This window comes from Sturnira hondurensis, unplaced genomic scaffold (genome assembly GCF_014824575.4).
Source record: "Sturnira hondurensis isolate 20B ecotype Veracruz unplaced genomic scaffold, ASM1482457v3 Scaffold0024152, whole genome shotgun sequence".
NCBI lineage: Eukaryota > Metazoa > Chordata > Mammalia > Chiroptera > Phyllostomidae > Sturnira > Sturnira hondurensis.
This window is the reverse complement of record NW_028096783.1, coordinates 5,090,892-5,111,510: the sequence shown is the minus strand read 5'-3', so window position 1 is coordinate 5,111,510 and position 20,619 is coordinate 5,090,892. Positions and strand designations below refer to the sequence as shown.

Here is a 20,619-nt window from a genome sequence, read left to right as displayed (position 1 = left end):
GTAGGTTTCAGATGCACAATTCCGTCATATACCATCTGTATATTGTTAGGTGTGTTCACCACCCTAGTCAGGTCTCCGTCCGTCTGGAGCGGCAGTTTCAGAGCAGTCACAAAGTCTGCAGAATTGTAGCTCCCCGTTGGTTAGGGTGGGGAGACCTGCCGAGGAGCAGCTGTGCTCGTGCGCCTGGGGGAGCCCCTGGCTGGAGTACTTGGAAAGCCCAGCGACATCACTGTTCTGGTGGGCAAGTTTGTGTCCCTCCTCAAAGGGGATTTCGTTGGGCCAATGAGCTGGTTGTTTCCACGGGGACAGAGGGGCTGTGGTTCTAGGTGCAAGCCCGTCTGTCTGTAGAACCCAACCTCTAGGCTGCCGCGCCTTTCCCTTCCTGTCTCCAGAGGGTGGCGGCAGCTTGTGTTGTCCATATCCAGCCCCGTGAGAGGAGCCAAAGACTCTGCTTCTAGCACAGCAGCCTTTAAGCTGCAGGCCTGCATTGCTCGGTGCAGTGTGCTTGGTGCCACAGAGGGACTTCAGTGCTTTGAGGTTCTCCCAGCTGGAAGTTTGGAGCATCAGGGGGAATATGGTTTGTGAAGCCCTGTATACCCTAATTTATTTAATTTGGAAATTGCTGTTGCGATCCTATTCATATGTATGTAGGAGCTAGATATTCATCAGAAGATTTTATTTTTAGGTTTACAAATAAAAGGTGTTCTGATGGGCCCTGGCTGGTGTGGCTCAGTGGATTGAGTGCCGGCCTGCAAACCAAAGAGTTGCTGGTTTGATTCCCAGTCAGGGCACATGCCTGGGTTGCAGGCCAGGTCCCCAGTGTGGGTCAAGCAAGAGGTAACCACACATTGCTGTTTCTTTCTCCCTCCCTTCCCCTCTCTCTAGAAATAAATAAAATATTTTTTTAAAAAAGGAAAACAGAAAAAGGTGTTCTGATAGAAAACTTTGAAGTGGCTGATGCATTTGTAGTTACATTTGTCCGTTACACATTTGTTTTAAAGTTCCATTGGAGTTATGCAATTCTGGAAGTTAGGTGGATTTGTTCCCGAATAAAACTTGTTGCACTTGGGCATTTGCTACCCACTTATCTCCAGCATGTCATGATCCAGCAAGTCGTGCCAGCAAGTCATGTGTGAGTCTTCCTAGTCTGGGAAATCTCGAGGGAATTGGGCTAAGGAGAGTTTCCCTGCGTATTCCTGGAGAGGTTGCCCGAGCAGCCTGCCATCTCAGTCTTTTCCTTCATAAGATTAGGCTCCATTGTGCAGATAGATATTCCCTTGCCCGGGTGCCCTCTGAATCTGTGCTTGTCTGGCAGTGAGGAGCAGTTCTTCTAATGGCGTGTTCTCTGGGTGATGCCTGAAGGCCAGTGAATTGTCAAGTATAGCAACTTTGTCCGTCACATCCAGCAACTTAGTTTATCCCTGTGGTTTTTGTTATTGGGGGTGGGGCAAAGAGTCCCCCAGTGATTCCAAAAACTGGAAAACTGTAGCTAGAGCAATTGAGACTCTCCCGTACTCTGTCTGTATGCAAAGAACATTCCGTCACATCAGCTTCCCAAATTAGGTTCTAGCCTAAGAACAGCAAGAAGGAAGGAAAAAACCTGAGCACCGAAGTTCCTTTCAAAATAGAGAGTCTGTGGAAGTGCGTCTGCCTGTCTCTTGGTCAGCTGCTATCAGTGACAGCAGCAGGGACGTTGTTCTTTCTGGTTTCAAAATTTCAAGAACTGAGGGACAGTACAGAGGCAGTGATTTCTTTTTTCTGCCCCTGAAGTGCTAAGTTAAATGCCTTGCTGGTACCACAGTTACCAGGGAGCCTGGCCTGGCCTGGGTGAGTGTCATGGCGGGGAAGGCGACAAGTGTCACATGACAGCGCTGGCAGACAGGAGCGCCAGCACGTCGGGTGTGGTACGGACAAACGAGTCCACTGTGGTCCTGAGCTCGGTTCTCTTCTCCGAGCACAGAGCCGTTTCCCCATGGGGCCTCGCCCCCAAGGAGAACGCCCTTTATCGTTTCGTTTCAGTTCCCCCGACTCCGCTGCCAACCACTGATGTCGATGTGTATTTTGAGACCTCTGCAGATGATAATGAGCATGCCCGCTTCCAGAAGGCTAAGGAGCAGCTAGAAATTCGCCACCGCAACCGGATGGACAGGGTAAACCGCAGCACTTTCCTTATCTCTGTGGTGTTTGGCATTGGGTGACATGGCTTTCATAGTTGAAGAAAAGGGACACCATCTCCCTAGATTGTCCTGCTAACGTGTTGCCCGGGACAGGTGAGGTGCGAGAGTGTAAGCGGGCCTTCTTGGCGTGACTAGTCCTTCACCCCTCCACCTGTGCGTGCTTGGGTTTCACGCTGTGGCGAGCATGTGTGCTGTTATGTTCTTGCTGCTCTTACTTTATTTTATTTTATTTTTTGCCATTAACTAGTTCGAAAATTTTTTAAAGACGAAAACTTTATGTTGCAAATGTAAATAGCTAGTGTCACATGCCACTAGAAAAAGGTAAGTGTAAAAATGTATGAAATGAGAGCAAGAGGCTAGCTAGTTACTGTCGCTTGTCTGAGGTTCTAGTCTCAGGGATGTTCACTTTTCCTTGGAAGGGCCGTGTGAGAGCAGCACGAGCACCACAGTGCGTCATGTGTGTGGTTTCCTTTGGCACAGTTTCCTACCTGAGGTGCGGGGCCTGGCAGTATTTCTAGAAAATGAGGGTATTGTTTTAGAGATCACTCTGGTTAGAGTGCGCTGACCTCTGTTCTAGGTGAAGAAGGAATGGGAAGAGGCTGAGCTTCAAGCAAAGAACCTCCCTAAAGCGGAGAGGCAGACTCTGATCCAGGTGAGACGCTCTCCTCAGGGACGGAGCTTCCGGCCTGACCCTCTGAGAGGTGGTCAGAGCCTCCTCTCAGGAAGTTAGAGCTCGATACCTCCTTTCAGCAGGAGCTTATGTTACAGGAAGTTTTAGCTGGCCTGCCTCTTTTTTTTTTTTTTTTTTAAATGAAACCTCCCAGCTGGTGTTGTCTAGCATAGCTCACCTATGGTAGAAGGAGAGCAAATCCCTAGCCAGAGTGCACCGAACTCTTGCCAGAGAGTAACCTTAGCTCTGCTGCGTTTGTTGATTCTGCTTTCCTGGCAAAAGTCCTCAGTCATCTTCATTCTTAGGCTGTGACTTATTTTTCAGCTCTACCGAATTCTTTCTTTTTTTCTTGCCTGTCCTCACCCAAGGACATGCTTATTGATTTTAGAGAGTGGGTAAGGGAGACATACGTGTGTGAGAGACAAACATCGATTGGTTGCCTCTCATATGAGCCACAACCAAGCCTGCAGCCCAGGTATGTGCTCTGACCAGGAATTGAACCGATGACCTTTCTGTTTACAGGATAATGCTCCAACCAACTGAGCCACGCCGGTCAGGGCTGGATTTTTTTTTTCCCAACAGACTTACTGGAAAATCAAAAAGCATAAGAAAGCTGTGATACCAGTTCATCTCTACCTTTGTAAGAATGTCACCTTAGAATCATAGCCGCAGCTGTGCCCTCCTTGAGTAGAAGAGGGTGCTGATGGGAATAGGGTTAGCAATCTACAAGACAGGTTTGGGTTTATAAAACTTTTAAACATTTTAAAGTAGTTGGTATTTATGTTTACCAGAAACTTCTCTTCTCGTGATTGCCCTTTCTGGAAAACCCGAGTGTCCCTGTCTACGTAGCCAGTGCAGCCCATGCAGGGAGCCTGACCCACCAGCCTGAAACTGTACCTTTGCCTTTTTATTATTATTTTTTTTTAGATTTTGTTTATTTTTAGAGAGGGAAAGGAGGGAGAGAAATAGCAATGTGTGGTTGCCTGTCACGTGGCCCCCATTGGGGACCTGGCCCGCAACCCAGGCATGTACCCGGGCTGGGAATCGAACTGGGGACCCTTTGGTTCTCAGTCTGTGCTCAGTCTCCTGAGCCACACTTGCCAGGGCTGAAACTATACCTGTAAGTGTGGCCTGTGCTGTACACAGATAACAACAGCTTGCCCTTCAGGACTTCGGTGTGAATGGCTCCGCAGAACTCAGCATGTTACTGGGATACCTTTCCAAATACATCTCCTGTTAGGTGGTGGCTTCAGGATTTGTAAGTTGGTGCTGGCCGTGCTACATCGCGGAAGATGGAGCATTTTCTTCCCTTGCAGTGCACATGGGAAAACCAGTAATGTCAGGGAGATGCTGAGGAGTCCTTCTGACATTCGCTATACCATGCTGCCATTAGGCAAGGAAGCAATTATCCTGTCACGTCAGATGAAGTACAGCAGCTCCTCAAATCACACCGTTTCATTGGCTGTCATTTTGTGGTGTCGATGAGATGCCGTAGCAACTTTACTCTCATTCATATCAATTAGCCTATTGGAAAATTGGTTTTATTATACATTGTTTTGCTTAAAGTCACAGAAGCCATTGATGATAAATGAGGACTCACTGTACACAGCACTGGGGTCTTAACTGTGCCCCACTCTCTCAACCTGTTGCCGCCTCACACGGGCCCTGGGCAGGGAGAAGCCAGCATTGGGTTTCAAAGTTGTTTGCTGAGACTTCTGGGTGCCGTGAATTACATGTTGTCTGCTTCCTGGGTTTAGCACTTCCAAGCTATGGTGAAAGCCTTAGAGAAGGAAGCAGCCAGTGAGAAGCAGCAGCTGGTGGAAACCCACCTGGCCCGCGTGGAAGCTATGCTGAATGACCGCCGCCGTGTGGCTTTAGAGAACTACCTGGCTGCCCTGCAGTCGGACCCGCCGAGGGTGAGTCGTGCACAGAGCAGGTTGCTGGCGAAGGGCATCCTCCTTGTGGCCTGCCGTGAAGTACTGTTTGTGTAGAACCCATGTATGACACTCAGGTCAGTAAAATGACATTTTTATGACAAGTTCTGGCAAGGCTGGAAGTAAGGAGAGAAGAGGAGGGAGGAAAAAGTGTTATATTGTACCAAGTAGTACCTGCTTCTGTTAGCTTAGCATTGCTAAGCTATGGGCCTGCGTGCACCACCTGTGACGTGGAAGTTCCTGACACAGAGAAAGCATAACCTCGGCATATTGGTTGGTAGTTTTCCAGTTACTGGATTTTTGTAACAGCCTGACTCAAAGACTAAAAACATGCCTCCCATGGACAAAGACTTTTGAGCTGTGGTGAAGAAAGGGGTAGTTTCTTTAGAAACCCTTTCATGCCAGCAGTCCGACTTCTTTATTCCCTCACTCTCTGTGACCCGCCTTGCTCTGGGGGGAGGGGGGGAAGTGTTGGAAAGGAGGGTCTTTGTATCCTCCGTAGGTAAGCAAGTACAGTTGTTTCTGGGTGACACGGGCTCCCTGGTTTGTAGTTAAGGTGGTGGAGCTGAGCCAGCAAAAGCGTACACTGGAGGAGGCCTCGGAAAACAGTGTTTGTTAAGGAGCCGATGGAACTTTGGAACTTAGATTCCGGTGCTGAGAAAGGTGGCTTCTTGTTCATGGTGATAAGAACTTTTGAAAGTACAGCTTTCATTCTTGTGCCTTGCTGAGCTTTACATTCCTAAGGGGATTTTCAAAGCCTTGTTTTTCTGTTTTCAGTTGCCTCCGTCACCGGGTATTAAATCAGCTATTCTGTCCTGCAGCCTCATCGCATTCTCCAGGCCTTGCGGCGTTACGTCCGCGCCGAGAACAAAGACCGCCTGCACACCATCCGTCATTACCAGCATGTGCTGGCGGTGGACCCCGAAAAGGCGGCCCAGATGAAGTCCCAGGTACACCAGACGGTGCTCTGGGGGAGGGCTTTGGGGGGGGTGTGCTGCCTTGCCTGAGGGTTGGACAGCACCGGTTGGTAGCTCTTCTCGGTGTTAGTCCTTAGAAATGAGTATTGATTTTCAAAGACATATTAGGTACAAGAGCTGGTTTTTGAAAAGGTACTGTTTTAAAAATGTATTTCCCATACTTTTTTACATTTAGTACTTTCTATTTAAATAGTTTCTGAAAGTCTGGAAATGCATGGTGACACCGAAGAGGTGAATCAGCATCTGACAGTTCGTGTCTGAGTCAGGGCACCACCAGAATTAATGTTTGACATCTTTTTCCGGGCAACTATGTCAAGCAGGTCTTTACAATCAGTGTCTTGTGTACTTTCTACTTTTTGTTAAGACAGACACTTTCACCTTCCTAGTTGTTGTCCTTATGCTGTGTCCAGCTTGTCTTTTTTCTTTAAAATTTAGTTACTGAATTTTTAGAGGTGGGGAGGGAGAAAGAGAGGGAGAGTAACATTGACATGAGAGACACACAGTTGGTTGCCTCTCATACACACCCTGACCAGGAGCCAAACCTGCAGCCCAGGCATGTGCCCGACCAGGAATAGAGCCTGCGTTCTTCTGCTTTGCAGGGACTGTGTGCCATCAGCTGGGCCACACCAGTCAGGGCGGGTCTAGGTATTTTTTACAGTCATCCGTGAAAATTTGTGTTTGGACCCTCTTTCTGATTTTGATATTGTCCATGTATTAGCTTTTTTACCTTCATAGTGATTGAAAGTGCACTTGCCTGCAATACTGCTAGCTCCCTCTTAAACCACAGAGGCTAATAGTTGAGCCTGTCAATTGCCCTAGAGGGCCTTGTGATGACATGGCCGATCTTACTGTATTTCCTGTTTTACAGACACAGTGCTGTGTTGATTGTGGGTGTCCCGTGTGTCCCCCTCCCAGCCCTTTGTCACGTGTGTGTTATGATTGGAAGGTGATCTGCCCAGCTGTCCCAGGAAGTGTGTGGTGGGGTTACTGCTCCGTTCCTTGAGCACATGTTTGGGTGCTTCCTGTCCAGCTGTCGAGCCCTGCCCCAGCACCAGGCCATTCAGAGTCAAACCCGAGTGCCCTTGGGCAGCTCCTGGTCTGGAACAGAATTAATTATAAAAACAATAAAGGTAGCCCTGGCTGGTGTAGCTCAGTGGATTGAGCGCGGGTCTGGGAACCAAACAACCATGGTTCGATTCCCAGTCAGGGCACATGCCTGGGTTGCAGGACAGTTCCCAGCAGGGGACACACAAGAGGCAACCATACATTGATATTTCTCTCCCTCTCTCCTTCCCTTCCCCTCTAAAGATAAAGAAAATTAAAAAAAAAAAACAGCAATAAAGATGAAGAGTAATTGTCCTTAAACATAGGTTCACCTTAGCAGTTGGCTGTTTGGTGGAATGAAAGAACTCAGGCCCCTAAACGGTGGGAAGAATGAAAGGGGCTGGGTCTGGGGACGGTTAGGGGCCTCTGGTGCGGACCTGGAGCTCCCCTCTTCAAGCTGGATGGAGTAGAAGGGAGGGAGCCTAGGCTTCTCCTAGAGGGCCTTCCAGGAAGCTTAGGTGGAGCAGTGCGTGCATCTGGACCTTGGTTAGGTTTCTGTGGTCTTGCTTGATTTTATTTAAAGCTGCTGCTGCTGCTGCTGTTGTTGTTATTATTATTACTTGGTGGTGGTGGTGGTGGTGTGTGTGGAAAAACTACACTATTGTGTAGGACTTTACAGAAAAAAATGGCCTCTTCTGTGTGATTAGAATAGAAGGAGAGACCTGATCAGTATGTGAAATTAATAACTAGGGAATGAGTTGACCTGCAAGCAAGGTCAAAGTGCCCACCAAGTCTCACAGGAAGTAAACCCTCCTAAGACAATCTCGGGGAGAAACCCAGCTGCGCTGTGTGATATTTACTGTCTGCTCTGAACCCTTCATTTCAGTGAAGCTTGGCCGCTGAATCCCACTAACCTTTGGTTCCCTGTGCTGCTGTGTAAGCTCCAGAGTGCCCTGAGCGTGTTCAGCCTGCTGTACTGCATGGGTTTGGTTTGGGGGTGAGCAGTGTGGCGCTTTACCCCCCATGCTGCGGCTCAGAGGGTCACCGCATGGATGCTGGTGTCCAATAATTCTCACCCTGGGGCCCGCGTCCTCATGTGGGGGTGTGGACCTTCCTCTCCCAGGTGGCTCCTTATTAGTTCATCTGAAGAAGTATGTAATAATGTCAGCACATGGAAAGCCTGTGTGTGGTCCATGTTTTGGTTTCTATTTGCATTTTTTCCCAGAGGATTTACTCTTGTGCTTTTCCGTCCATTTACTTGATTGAAAGAATGGCAGATACAAAATTAAATTGCTTCATCCTTGCTTTTACAGGTCAGAGTGCTATCAATCTCTATACAATAAAGGCATCTTTCCATTTAACTCTGCCCCCCACCCTTCATATTAATGGAGTCCACAGAGTTAATCTGTTGGTTTAGGTCGCCCTCTTTAGGAAGAGTTTGATCACTGCATGTGTGGCCGGCAGGAATAGCCTTTTCCAATAGCCCGTCTGAGCCCCAGTGACCTGCCTCACTGTGCTGCTGGGGTGGAAGGCAGCCTAAGTCACCTTTCCTTTCCACCCTGAAGTGCTTTGAAAGTAAGGGAGCAGTTTTAATGGCTTTTATAGAAAAGGAACAAGCCTGGAAGTTTTGCATTCAGAAAGGATAGTGAGCTTCAGAAGACGGATGTTGGGAAAGTCTTTAACAGTTAACACCCCTTAAAGTCAGGTTTGTGTGTACTTTGCATAAATCTTTGAAAGAATAGCTGATTTAAAGAGGAATACGCTGGTTATCACCATGATAATCATTTGAAGCAGTTACTTCACTAAGCAAAGTCTGGGTGGTCCCCTCACTCAACCAAATCTCCTTTTTAACTGGCGATTTCATTCTCTGTACCCCATCTAATCTGACCAGTGGCCAGATTTTAAAAAAAATTGGCCACCTCTTTCCCATTTTCACTCAGAAACCTTACTGAGTATCTGGCATTGTACAAGCTAGGTTCTTCTTAACTCATTCAGTATGGGTAGTAAGTTCCTCATGTGAAAATCAAATCAGTAGGTGCCTATTGAGAATTCTTAATTTTTTTTTTTAACTTGGAGTACTTTGTGGATATATTCTTAGGTCACTGAGGGGTATTGCACAGTCTGAACACATTCTCACACTTCACTGGTCAGCAAATACGGCATGGGGATAATGTATTCTGACCAGCTGCTTTGCCGGACGTTGTGGAGATAATGCCTTTTCAGCTGGCCTTTGCAGGAGTGTGCGTGTCGATGGCCCTCCCGGCCCAGCCGTTTTGATGAGTCTCCATTGTACTGTGCTTCCAGGTGATGACACATCTCCACGTGATCGAAGAAAGAAGGAACCAAAGCCTCTCTCTGCTCTACAAAGTTCCTTATGTAGCCCAAGAAATCCAAGAGGAGATTGGTGGGTCCTGACACTATTTCTGTCGAAGTTGGATGGGGTTCTTGCTAAGGGTTCAGGCTGATTAGAGAATCAGGACAAGTGAGGCCGTGAAGCTGGGCGTTAGCACCCCGTGGTTTCAGAAGTCTAGAATTCATGCGTCAAGGTCAAGTACTACTGGCTGCGAGCCACAGAGCTTTGAGTTTCATGGACCTTCACTGTGTTACAGGAAGAAAAATCTAGGGTCTAAAATTGCAAGGAACTGGGGGAAGTCTCCTGTTACCCGCCCCCCCCCTTGATTGCTGATATATCTCTAGGCATCTACTTTACACACGTTCTCACTTCCTTTTCCTCCTCTAGTTGCTATTGCCTCCATTTATTGAACAAATATTTATTGTGTCTGTTCATGTTACTGTAGGAGAGAAACAGACAGGAAGATGAGGTCAGATGGTGGTTGAGAGCTGTGGGGGAAGGTTAAACTTGGGGAGGCCGGTGGTAAGTGGCTGGGCAGTCAGGGAGGCTTGTCTTGGGGACAGTCACCTACAATCTCAAGGGGAGGAAACATTGTCACCATAGGCAATGACTACTGCTAATGCCTGTTTGAATCAAATGAGCACCTTTGAGCAGCCCACGGAGGCCAGAACATCATGAGAAATGAGGCCAAAGAAGTAGGCAGAGGTCAATTTGTTAAGGGATTTTAGCAAAATCAAGGGGTTTGGCTTTTATTCCAGAATAAGGGAGTGCTGTTCAAGGCTTTTAAACTAGTGAGTGATTAGGTCAGGATTATGCTTTTAAAAAGAACATGAATTTTTAAAAAAATTACTTGGCTGCTTTGTGGAAAGTTGATTAAAATTGGAAACCACCCAAGAATAAAAATGGAAGAGAAAGATGTGCACTGGAAGAGTGGGAGAGTGAGGGAGAGAAAGGCATCAGGATAATTAATGCCAGCAAATGAGTGTTGGTTGGTGCCGTGTTTTCCTGACGAAAGCGTCGTTGTCACACATCTGAGACAGAAGTCGCTGTTGAACGCGGAGGGAGGCTGAGGCAGGCTGTTAGGTTGTGCGCCAGAGCTCCGGTGGTGGGCACAGGGCGACAGATCTGGGAGTCTTGATGCGTGGGTGGTGATTTAGAAAATGTGCTGTTACATGGAATTACTAAAATAGGGAGTTGATAGAGAAGAGGAGGTGCCCAGGATGGAGCCCGGGGGTTCCCAGTGCTGGGCTTCTGCTGTGCCACAGAATTGGGAGGCATTGCAGGCACGGTTGACTGTGTGGGACACTCCTCTTGCAGATCTCACGTTCTTTAATGGCATGAATTAGTCTCGTTCAGACTGTTGGTCCTGTGCCTAGAATCTAGATCCTTCTGACAACCCTGCCGTGTCTGTTTGTCAGACGAGCTACTTCAAGAACAGCGTGCAGACATGGACCAGTTCACTTCCTCTATCTCAGAGACCCCTGTGGACATCCGGGTGAGCTCCGAAGAAAGTGATGAGATCCCGCCGTTCCACCCCTTCCACCCCTTCCCGTCCTTACCTGAGAGTGAAGGTGTGTATGATCCACGGTGCAACTGCTTGGTGGGGGGATGGGGGGAGAACACTGCAGTTAAATTGAAATCAAGGTTTTGAACCTGGATTGTGTTCAGGAAGCTGTGTGCCTAGTGACAATTGGACAGGGAAAGGGAAACTTGGTTCATTGAGCACCTACTACGTGCAGGCATCGCAGTGGGCATTTTCAGATAGTTGCTTTCAATGTCACCATGAAGTTAGCCCTCTCACATTTTATAGATGGTTGGCTTAAAGACCCCTGTTTTCCTGGTCCTACTGGCCACCTCCAGCATGTATAAAATCTTACATGTGGAAGTCACCATACAGTTTAAATAGTGCCGTCATGTTGAATTACACCCGCATGTTTTCACAACAGCCTTGGGAGTTAGGGAATGGAGCGGCTGCAGGAACGGCATGGCTCGCTGTGGTTTCAGGTGGGGAAAGAGCGACATTTCTCTCCTTCCAGTCAGCACGCTCCCTTCCGTCCCCTCGCTGGTTCTTGGTGTCTGAGGGCTCTCTCAGCACTGTGAGTCTGCAGCAGAAGTAAACAAGCTGCGGAGTGAGCCTGGTGCCCTGCTCTGGTGCCCGTGGTGGTGGTGATAGAAGTTGTAGCCGTGGCTATCTAGTTCCTATTGAATGCCAGCTTTATGCATGCTCTCAGTGAATCCTCAAAAGAACCCTCTCCTGGAGTTTTCTCGTGTCGAGGTTCCAAGGTTTAAAGAGGTTAATTCTGCCCAGGGTCCTATAGCTTGTAGGTAGAGAGTAAGGGTTTGAACCCAGGCTGATTGGCTGCTGTGGTTCTGCATAGTCACTCGCCTCTAACCGATGCCTCGGTGCTGGACAGAGGAAGGCACCTCCTCTGTCGGGGATGGGGGAGGCCTCCAGCTTAGCCTTTAGACCTTAATTGCCTTCTAAACCAGGTATGCCAGAGGTACCAACTCAATTGGCCCTGCAGTGACATGACAGAGTCTGAGGAACGAGGCTAATAAAGACAGGTGCTTCCCTAACGCTGCTCTTAGGGACCCGGCCTCCGAGTGGCTGTCTGGTGGATGTGCCTACCCAGCTGGTCCAGGCAGTGCATCTGGTCCTGTCTGAGCGAGGGCTCTGTCTCCTTTTCAGAAAACTAGTCAACACTAACTTCTGAGTGTGTTATTTTCTAAGACAAGAAACTTCGTGGCTAAGCTGAATAATTTGGGAGTCTGACAAAAATTTCCCCATAAGACCCAAGACAGACTTCTTTCTCTCCTACCTTCTAGTCATCACTGCTGGTTTGTTTACGGGATATTTCAGGCAAGGTTTTTAAGGAAGAATACTTTTTGTTCACATTATAGAAGAATTTTAAAATAGGAAATTTGAAAGACGCCATTTTTTTCTTAATCTCCTTTTGTGCTATTTTGTTTTTATTGTTTTCCTTTCTGCTAGACACTCAGCCGGAGTTGTACCACCCAATGAGAAAAGGTTGGTTTGTCAGTGATGTTCCCTCTCAGACCTTCATTCCTGTCACTTCCCCATGTGTCTGAAGTCTCATGTTCTGTTTCATAACATCACCGACCTTTTTCCCACCTCATTTCCTCAGACGCAGCTGTGGGTGGGGCCCAAGCAGCCCCGTCCCCAGCCTACAGAATCCACTACATGGTGGCCACTGAGCTTTCCTCTGGTGTCCAGAGATACCAAAGTAACCACAGTGGGTCCTTCCTGAGTCCTTTTACTCAGGGTGGACTTTCAGAAGTGTATCCATTGTAAAAAGCTGGTTGGGAATGGCTAGCATGAAAATAAATATGCTTAATTTCTGGTCAGGTGGGAAATGTTTTGTCCCCTAATCTCCCCTTTAATTTCTTTGCTGCTGCTCCCACTTACGTCTTTGTCCTTTTTAGCTGCCCTTTGCCCTTTGTCTGTGCCCATGTGTCTATTGCCAGTCGTCTCATGTCCCAAGTTGCAGCATTGATGCAAACGCCCTACAGGCTGATGGGCGAGCCTGACCCAGACCGGTGAACTGCGTGTGGCTCTTGGGGCTGGCGTTACGTGGGTGCTGTGCTCAGCGCCGGGCCTCCTTGCTCTCGCTCACCCACTGACACCACTGTCGGCGGGGGTTTGCTCTTCTGTAGATGAGGCGGTGGAATAAGCCTCAGAGGTGACAGAACTCGCTCAAGCAGTGCACTTTGTGGGTGGAGAAGTGGGAATTTGAGCCCAGCTCCCTCTGTCTTCAGAGCCCACGCTCTTTCCGTTACACGAGACGCAGCCATGGCTTCCCTGGGGGGTCAGGTCGTCCAGTCCTTGGAGTAGCTGGAGTCAGTTCAGATGTTTTGTGTTCTGAGTGTGTGTCCTGCAGGCCTGCTCTTAGCTTTGCAGGCAGGGGGTGGACAGTCCAGGTGGTGTCCTCTGGCGGAGAAGGTGGTGGTGGCTGTGCCCCAGCTGCTTCTCAGAACCCGAGAGTACGATGGAAATCTTCTCACACTTGCTTTTATGCTAATGCTTTGTCATCTTCTACTGGGATGTCGCTCTTCGTCACTGTGTTAACATTTCTCTAAACCGCACATCTTGCTGTGTTTACAGATCAAGTTTAATCTGTTTGTAGATCAAGATGAAATTTTTAGGGTAACTGGCTTTTACTCTCATACCTCAACTGTGATTAGTTGGGATAATTTAAACATTAAATTTTGGTCTTTTAAACCACTGGTTTATGTATTTTGTAAAATGAAAGTGTTTTTGGTTAGCATTTAAGAAATGTGGATTATAGAACTAAAAAAGTATTAGAACAATCCAGACTAGGAGTAGGTCCATTGCCATGTTACTTACCAGATAGAATCCTGCCCTTCTCCTGAGAAGAATGGAGGGAGGGCACCCAGGCCTGTGGTGCATCGGGCTTGCGCGTGGGTGCTGCACCCTTGCTGCGGCAGCCCCATGCCTCCCCCTCAGACAGTTGGAGTGCCACGTGGCTGTTTCAGTGGCATTTTGAGACTACAAATACCAGCCTGGTTTAACTTGCCCTAGCATCAGGTCTCAAGAGATTATTTTTTAAAATGAAAGCTTTAGAAAAAGCATCGTCATTGTTGGCTGCGATCTAATGAGGGGCTGCGTCACCTGGCCTGCAGGGCCAGCAACTGCAGTGGCTGTTAGGAATTGCTCTGTGTCAAGAGCAAGTCTGGTTGTGAGCTGGATGCTCTGCTGTGGCTGGCTAGTGTCCTCTCATCGCCTGCCCTTGGCAAGCTGGGACAGCAGCACTTTGTACACACTCATGTCTGAATGCTGCTCACTCACTCGGGGTCCCTTTGAATGCCAAGTATCCCATCAGGTTGATCTGTTTATAAAAGGTTCAAATCATAGATGTTTGCATAGAGCTGCATAGGTTATTATTAATAAGGACGTGTAGGAAAGCTGGAAGTCACACGCTTTGGAGCTAAAAATAAAGAGGATTGCTCCTCACTTTCCTCTTGCTGGGGTAGTGCTGGCTTCAGTCATGCTGTGTCTTTGGAGGGCCATGCACCCGTGATGTCGGCTCAGGCCACGTCTGACCTTTCCAAGAGGCGAATTGCTGTTCTTGCTCCGTATACATAGAAAGGTACCTTCCACCCTGGTGTTAGGATTCTGCATTTCTGTGGAATGCGTTTTTCCTGTTTATTCTCTAATAAGCATTGAGGATGTGGCCATCTCTGATCTAGGCCCTGAGAGGGTTCTAGCCTTGTGGGAAATGCAGCGGGAAATCAGTAATTCCAGATGGTGGTTTTCAGTGTTATAACCTGGGGGTGTCTCCAAGAGCAGCTGTAGCTTGAAGGACAAATTGCGTTCAAGGTCAGGGAGGTTATTTCAGGCAGAAAGAATGGCTGGCCTGTGGGATAAAATGTCACTCGTGCTCAAGGCAGACATGCAGATTCATTGCTAGTCTGACAGTTGTTCCATTCGAAGCAAGCCCCCGGTGTTGAAGGAACGACTGGTAGGGTAATAGTGGGGTGCTCGGTAGTGTCAGCTAGGGCACTGCACACGTCCCATGCTAGAGCGCCTTCGGGCTCAGCTTCCGTGTCGCTTACAATAAAGATTCTCTGCTGAAGGCTTGCATTCCATCTTTCCAAGTGGATACAAGTAAGCGCAGTCTCTGCTTCGTTAGTCCCATCAGCACTCTGAAAAATCCCTGTTTCATCCATACGTGGAGAATTCAGTGGGGGTTCTCTGCCTCCCGGAGGGAGTTTTCTGCCTCATCCAGAAGCATGGGGTCAGCCTGTGCCGGGAAATTCAGCCGGGGAATTCTCTCTCCTCACAGGCTCTGGATTGGGCGAGCAGGATGGAGGGCTGATCGGTGCTGAGGAGAAGGTGATTAACAGTAAGAACAAAGTGGATGAAAACATGGTGAGCCACCTTCTCTTTTCTCTCCCACCCTGCTTTGATTTTGGGGAGGATCAGAGCGAGCGGCGTTGTGTCAGAGGCTTTCCAGATGGACCACTGTATGGTGGGGCGGGGCGGGGCTGCTCCAGCTGCCCCCTCAGGCTTGCTGTACTGTTTAGCATCTGGGTATGAAATGGAATAAAGTACTGCTTTTCGGCAGTAGCTTATTTTTTGCTATGCAGTGGGAAAATATGTTTGCAGCTTAAGAGATGAATAAAATGCGAGAGGCCATTTTCAAGTGAGTAGAAATTTCATAACTTGAAAATGGAGGAGAGCTGGCTTTGGTTCTTACACAGCCTCAGGTTTATACCTCCTAAATAGTTGCTGTTCTAGCACTGTCTATCACATTTCTGGATTATTCCTAACTGAGTTTGATAGTTCAGCTTGGCTTCTTGGTTGTCTGCCCTGAGATCTTTTTTCACGACAGCCACCTGAAGGACATGCAGGTAAAGGCCCTTAAAGGACCCCCTGCTGCGTTGCAGTGGCCATGCGTCCACACTGTGTCCTTCCTGCAGGCTTTGGTGACTGGGTCTGGGGGAATGTGCCAGAACTGCTGGGGTTGTAGATGTCTGTTGGTGTCCGTGTCCCTCCTCCAAATAGTACAAGGCGTTGTAGTTGTGCTAAATTTCTCTTCCACCCAGTAACTGACATGTTCGTACTGTTCCAGGTCATTGATGAGACTCTGGATGTTAAGGAGATGATTTTCAATTCCGAGAGAGTTGGTGGCCTTGAGGAAGAGCCGGTATGTGTGCAGCTCCCGAACCTCATGCCAGGCTAATCTCCACGGGGACTGGGAAAGTGGGGGCCCTCCCCCATTGATGGCACGGGGACTGGGAAAGTGGGGGCCCTCCCCCACTGATGGTTGCCGGGAAAGCCGGCGCTGGGAGCTCCCTCGGGTTTGAGAGACACGACTGAGGGACCTTGGCCCTGATTGAGCTGCTTGTCTCTCAGTTGCTGTTGTTCACATCGTGCACGTGGTCACTGCACTTTGTTGCACATCTGCTTTGTTACTTTAGGAATCTGTGGCACCACTGCGAGAGGACTTCAGTCTGAGCAGCAGTGCCCTCATTGGCCTGTTGGTCATTGCGGTGGCCATTGCTACGGTCATAGTCATCAGCCTGGTGATGCTGAGGAAGAGGCAGTATGGCACCATCAGCCATGGGATTGTGGAGGTGAGTAGCTGGCCTTTCTTCCGACTTGGCCCTGAGCTGGCGAGGGTTTCCTCGCTGCTGGCGGGAGCTTTGTGGAATTCACATGTGGGTACTCGTGGGCGTGCCACGTTGGTTAAATTGCTCCCTGGGGCCCCGTTTTGTAAGTCAGCCCCAGCTGAGTTCTGTTGATTCTATGAAAAGGGACTGTTGCTGACTTCCAACATTAATTTGAGCTTTGTAGAATCATAAGGGCATTTTATGTTTGCAGAGGCTGAAAGCTTTTTCCTGTCTCTTCAGTGTTTCCTTTTTAAGTTATATCAGGTACTTGAGAATGGAGGACTATAATACCCTTCCATGTTGTCGTTGACGTGTTTGCTAAGGAGCACACCAGGTCTGTGACACATCAGGCAACAATGGCAACCAGGAGTGAATTAAGTCTTCAAAATAGGAACCAGGACTAATATTACTGTTTTTTAATCAAGGGGAAAGCAATGGGAAATTTAGAAAGAACTGAGGAGGCTGTTTCTCTTTCATTTTCTGCTGATTTATGATTAGAACTGCTTAGCACTCATCGTTGGTGGGTGGTGGAAAGGTCCAGAGTGTCCTGATTCTAGAAAATGAATACAATAAAGAGTGTAGCGTGCTCTGGAAAGTTAGTTCAGACGCTTGCCTTAGGTGTTTGGTTTCATCCCCCGTTGGACACAGACCTAGTTTAGAATCCCAGAGCTGGCCGCACGCTGCGGGTCATCTGGCTCCATTCCGTGTTTTGTAGGGACAGTCACCTGGGCCGTCCAGGTGGCGGGTGGCAGGACTGAGACGTGCTTGTTACCGTGGAGCTAGGAAGTCCAGCTCACTGTTTTCTCAAACTTGGACTAAGCTTTTAGGACTCCAGCTGCAGAAGCGTTGCCTCTTGGACCCTCCTCTTTTCTCTCTTTCCATCTTGTCCTCCCCGCTGGCTCCTTTGGTTCGCCCGGTGGAAATGGGACACCGGGCTGGTTTCAGTCCCTAGGGGATTGCACAGCAAACGGCTCAGGTCTCCTGAGCGCTGCGCCATTCTCCGGGGGCCCTGCAGTGATACACAGTCTGCACCCCTCCAGGTCGACCCAATGCTCACCCCTGAGGAGCGTCACCTGAACAAGATGCAGAACCACGGTTACGAAAACCCGACCTACAAATATCTCGAGCAGATGCAGGTGTAAGTGGGAGAAGGCGCAGCCCCTCCCTCCCCCTCGGTGGGGGTGCGGAGGGCCCGAGAGGTCCCGCGTTTTGGATCGGCTGCTGACGGGCAGTTCCTCCCAGAGGGTTTCGCCTTCCACCCAGGCCTCTGGGATCACCGAGACTGTCAAGCACTACTGTAGAGTCACAATTTCCGTTCTTTTAAATGGGCGAAGAAAATGTTAATATAACAATATATGATATATAAACCTGAAATGAGAAAGTGGTCTATTGCAGATACTTGACTGCCGTAGTTTCTTTTTTAAGTGAATTGGGCACCCCCTCTATCGTGTGGTCCTACACGAGCTCTCTGTGGACACGGGCGTGTCTGCGTGCAGTAACAGGCTGGCTCTGCAGGCCGGTCCTCCCGCTCGCCTTGCGTAAGTTGACTGAGGCTCACTCACTGTCCTGGTTTTTATTTAAAAATAAAGTAAAAAGGCAGTATTTTCTTCCTAAAGGAGCTCTCAGAAGGTGGCTGAGAAACTGAGTGAAACAGGGAATGGTAAGACCATCGAAGCACATCTTGATACCCTCTCAAAATTATTGTAAAGGACCAGTTTCTTGGGAGTCCGGTGTTCCCACTGCTGGGTGCCTTGGTGTCTCCACACAAGCCCCGTCACCAAGGAGGTTGAAAGCACGCGCCTCCCAGCACCTTTAGCCTGATGTATACGAATAGGGCGTCCACTACCGCTTTCCTTCTCAAGCCAGTTCTTCCACAGATAGTAGCCAGTAGTTTGTGTCTGACCTTCTTTGCTGTCCACCGTTTACTTACCACAGCTTTTTACAGCTCACTTCCCTCCCAGGTAGTGTCCGAATGTGCAGTCTTCACCTTTCCGGACGTTCCCCTCTGAAGGCACTGACCCTCGTCCCTCCCCCTTGTACCTTGCCTTCCCTGCCCTCCCTCTCCTGTCACCAGCCTTGTTTGGTGTTCACTCAAGACGACAGTTGCAGGTTGGCCGGTGGCCCAGGAGAGACCCTGGGAAGCTTGCTTTGCGTGGCAGGAGAGCACCGAAATGGTCTGTAGGCACCAGGCACCATGCGAAGCCTCGGAGAGCTTCCCTTCCTTCACACGAATCTTTGTAATGCTTGTATAGTTGATGTTGATGCTCACAGCTTTTGCCTTTTTTTAATTCTGAAGGTTCTGGTAACCTGTGGTGTATTTTTTTCTATTTCCCTGTGACTGTTTTATTTGTTTTTCTTTCCTCCCCTTCCCCTTATCCATGTCTCTTTGAAGATCCATAGTCACCCACTATGCACAGATAGACTTCACCTACAGACTCCTTAATCTGATCTGTGGAGAATGTACAGAGTTTAAACACATCAATAAATACTCTAACTTCCACCGTGGCTCTTCGTTTCATTGTCCTGGCGTTGCCCTGTGCTGGGCTCAGCCTCCTGCCTCCAGGATGGCGGGCCTCTTCCTTTCCCGAGGGGTCACCGGGCTGTGGGCGGAGCGGGGGTTAGTCTGCTCCAGCGGGGTGGACTCTCGGGTTTGAATTTGTATTTTATAACCTTCTGATTGGTTAGACCTTGAACCCGAATGATGGCTTTTACTTTAGCTTCCAGTGTTTTCTAGGGAATTTTGTAATCATTTGAAAATTCCATAAGAGCTGCTTTCTTTTAACATTTCTTTTTATGATGGCAAATGCATCTGAGTTGATACGTTAGAATTTTTTCTATTCTTGTTCAAGTGAAGTTTTCTGTCTTATATTCCCAGCCCTGCACCCCTCCCAGTGCTCCCCACCTCCCTCCCATTTCTGCCCCCCAGATAAGTTAGAATTTTTAAAGATTTCTTTTCTTGCCCTGACCAGTGTGGCTTAGTTGGTAGGTCATCATCCCACAAAAATAAAAGGTTTGACTCCTGGTTGGGGCACATGCCTGTGTTGTGGGTTCGGGCCCCAGGTGGGGCATGTGTGAGAGGCAACTGATCGATGTTTCTCTCTCTCTCTTTCTCCTTTCCCCTGTCTCTAAAAATAAATAAATCTTTACATATTTCTTTTCTAAATTACCTGTTTTCTTCTGAGTTATTGATCTCCTATAAATGTCTAGTGGTCATTTGATCAAACTTAAGAATAAAGTACAAGTTTGCCTAAAAAATAGAAGAGAGAAAGTCAGCCAAGAGTTTTGTTCAGCAAAACTTATTAATATGAGATTTACTGGTGCTGGAAACAGTGAGTAGGGCTTGTGGCTGAATTTTTCAGAGACATGATTGTAGCTTTCATTTCTGAGTTGCTTGCTTTTAAATTTTCAGTTAGAGTTGACATTCAGCACTTCCATTTGTGTCTGAAATAACCTGCCATTAGGGGGCGATGTGTTCTCACTGAAGGAGGGTTTCCTGCCCACTGCTCACAGCACTGTACACGGGAGGTTTCTCCTGGAGATCTGAGTCCTTCATGTCCAGCCATGCATGCAAGAGGGAAATCAGGAGCCAATCCCCCAGTCTTCAGTGTTGTTCAGTGTAATGCCAGTTCACACACATGGTCCAGTTAACATTGTGTATGTCTGTGTGTACATGTATGACTGTGCATGTGCACACATATGTGGTGTATCTTCCCTAGGATACTGCAGTAGGGAGCGTGCATTTTAAGAGCCCCTGACCAGGAAGCACACTGGGACGAACCAGTTAAGCAGGCTGGTTCTCTGTAACCGTCAGCACTTCCTCATCTACTTCTCCCTCCTTGCATTGGCCACTCAAGGTGCTGGCAGGAAGGTAGAGATGAAACTTAAAAATTTTTTTGGATCCACTTTCTGCCAGAATGTGTGTTGCACTTAACCCTGTGAAAAATCAGCTGGAAGGATGGATCTGGCATTTGTCATTGACCGGCTTCGCTGATTGTGGTGCCTGCCCTCTGCCAGCTGCTTTCCAGGCAGTGCCTCGCTTCATCGTTCTAACCTTCGTCGCATGGCTTTTCTCCTTGTGTGGGGAGCTGAGGTTTCCCCAGAGGGCCTGCCCCAGCTCTGTCGGTCAGCCCCTTGATCAGCACGCGTGTGCCGGCCCCGGAAGACCAGGTCGTCTTGTGAGCTGCCGAGTGCCGGTAGGACCTGTGTGTGCACGGGGCAGTGTTGGAACTTTGCTCCGATACCAGCACTCCTGTTGGGGGGCGTGCGGGGCTGGTGACATCCCAGGGGCTCCCGCTTACGTACTCGTTAC

At 48.6% G+C, this 20,619-nt stretch overlaps 1 protein-coding gene across 4 annotated transcripts in view; it reads left to right on the top strand.

Moving 5' to 3' along the window:
• APLP2 (amyloid beta precursor like protein 2) overlaps positions 1-18,807 on the top strand; it is a 72,037-nt gene extending 53,230 nt beyond the window's left edge. Inside the window, exons 7-17 of one of the 4 annotated variants that reach the window (XM_037038242.1) lie at positions 2,020-2,150; positions 2,755-2,829; positions 4,605-4,763; positions 5,603-5,731; positions 9,107-9,206; positions 10,574-10,726; positions 12,148-12,183; positions 14,981-15,066; positions 15,770-15,844; positions 16,119-16,274; positions 17,351-18,807. In XM_037038242.1, the coding sequence (XP_036894137.1) occupies positions 2,020-2,150; positions 2,755-2,829; positions 4,605-4,763; positions 5,603-5,731; positions 9,107-9,206; positions 10,574-10,726; positions 12,148-12,183; positions 14,981-15,066; positions 15,770-15,844; positions 16,119-16,274; positions 17,351-17,452 (1,202 nt within the window). In that variant the 3' untranslated portion in view covers positions 17,453-18,807. The remainder of the gene's footprint in view (positions 1-2,019; positions 2,151-2,754; positions 2,830-4,604; positions 4,764-5,602; positions 5,732-9,106; positions 9,207-10,573; positions 10,727-12,147; positions 12,184-14,980; positions 15,067-15,769; positions 15,845-16,118; positions 16,275-17,350) is intronic. The other 3 variants (XM_037038240.1, XM_037038243.1, XM_037038241.1) reach the window with 3 other exon arrangements.
• Positions 18,808-20,619: the final 1,812 nt, after the last annotated feature.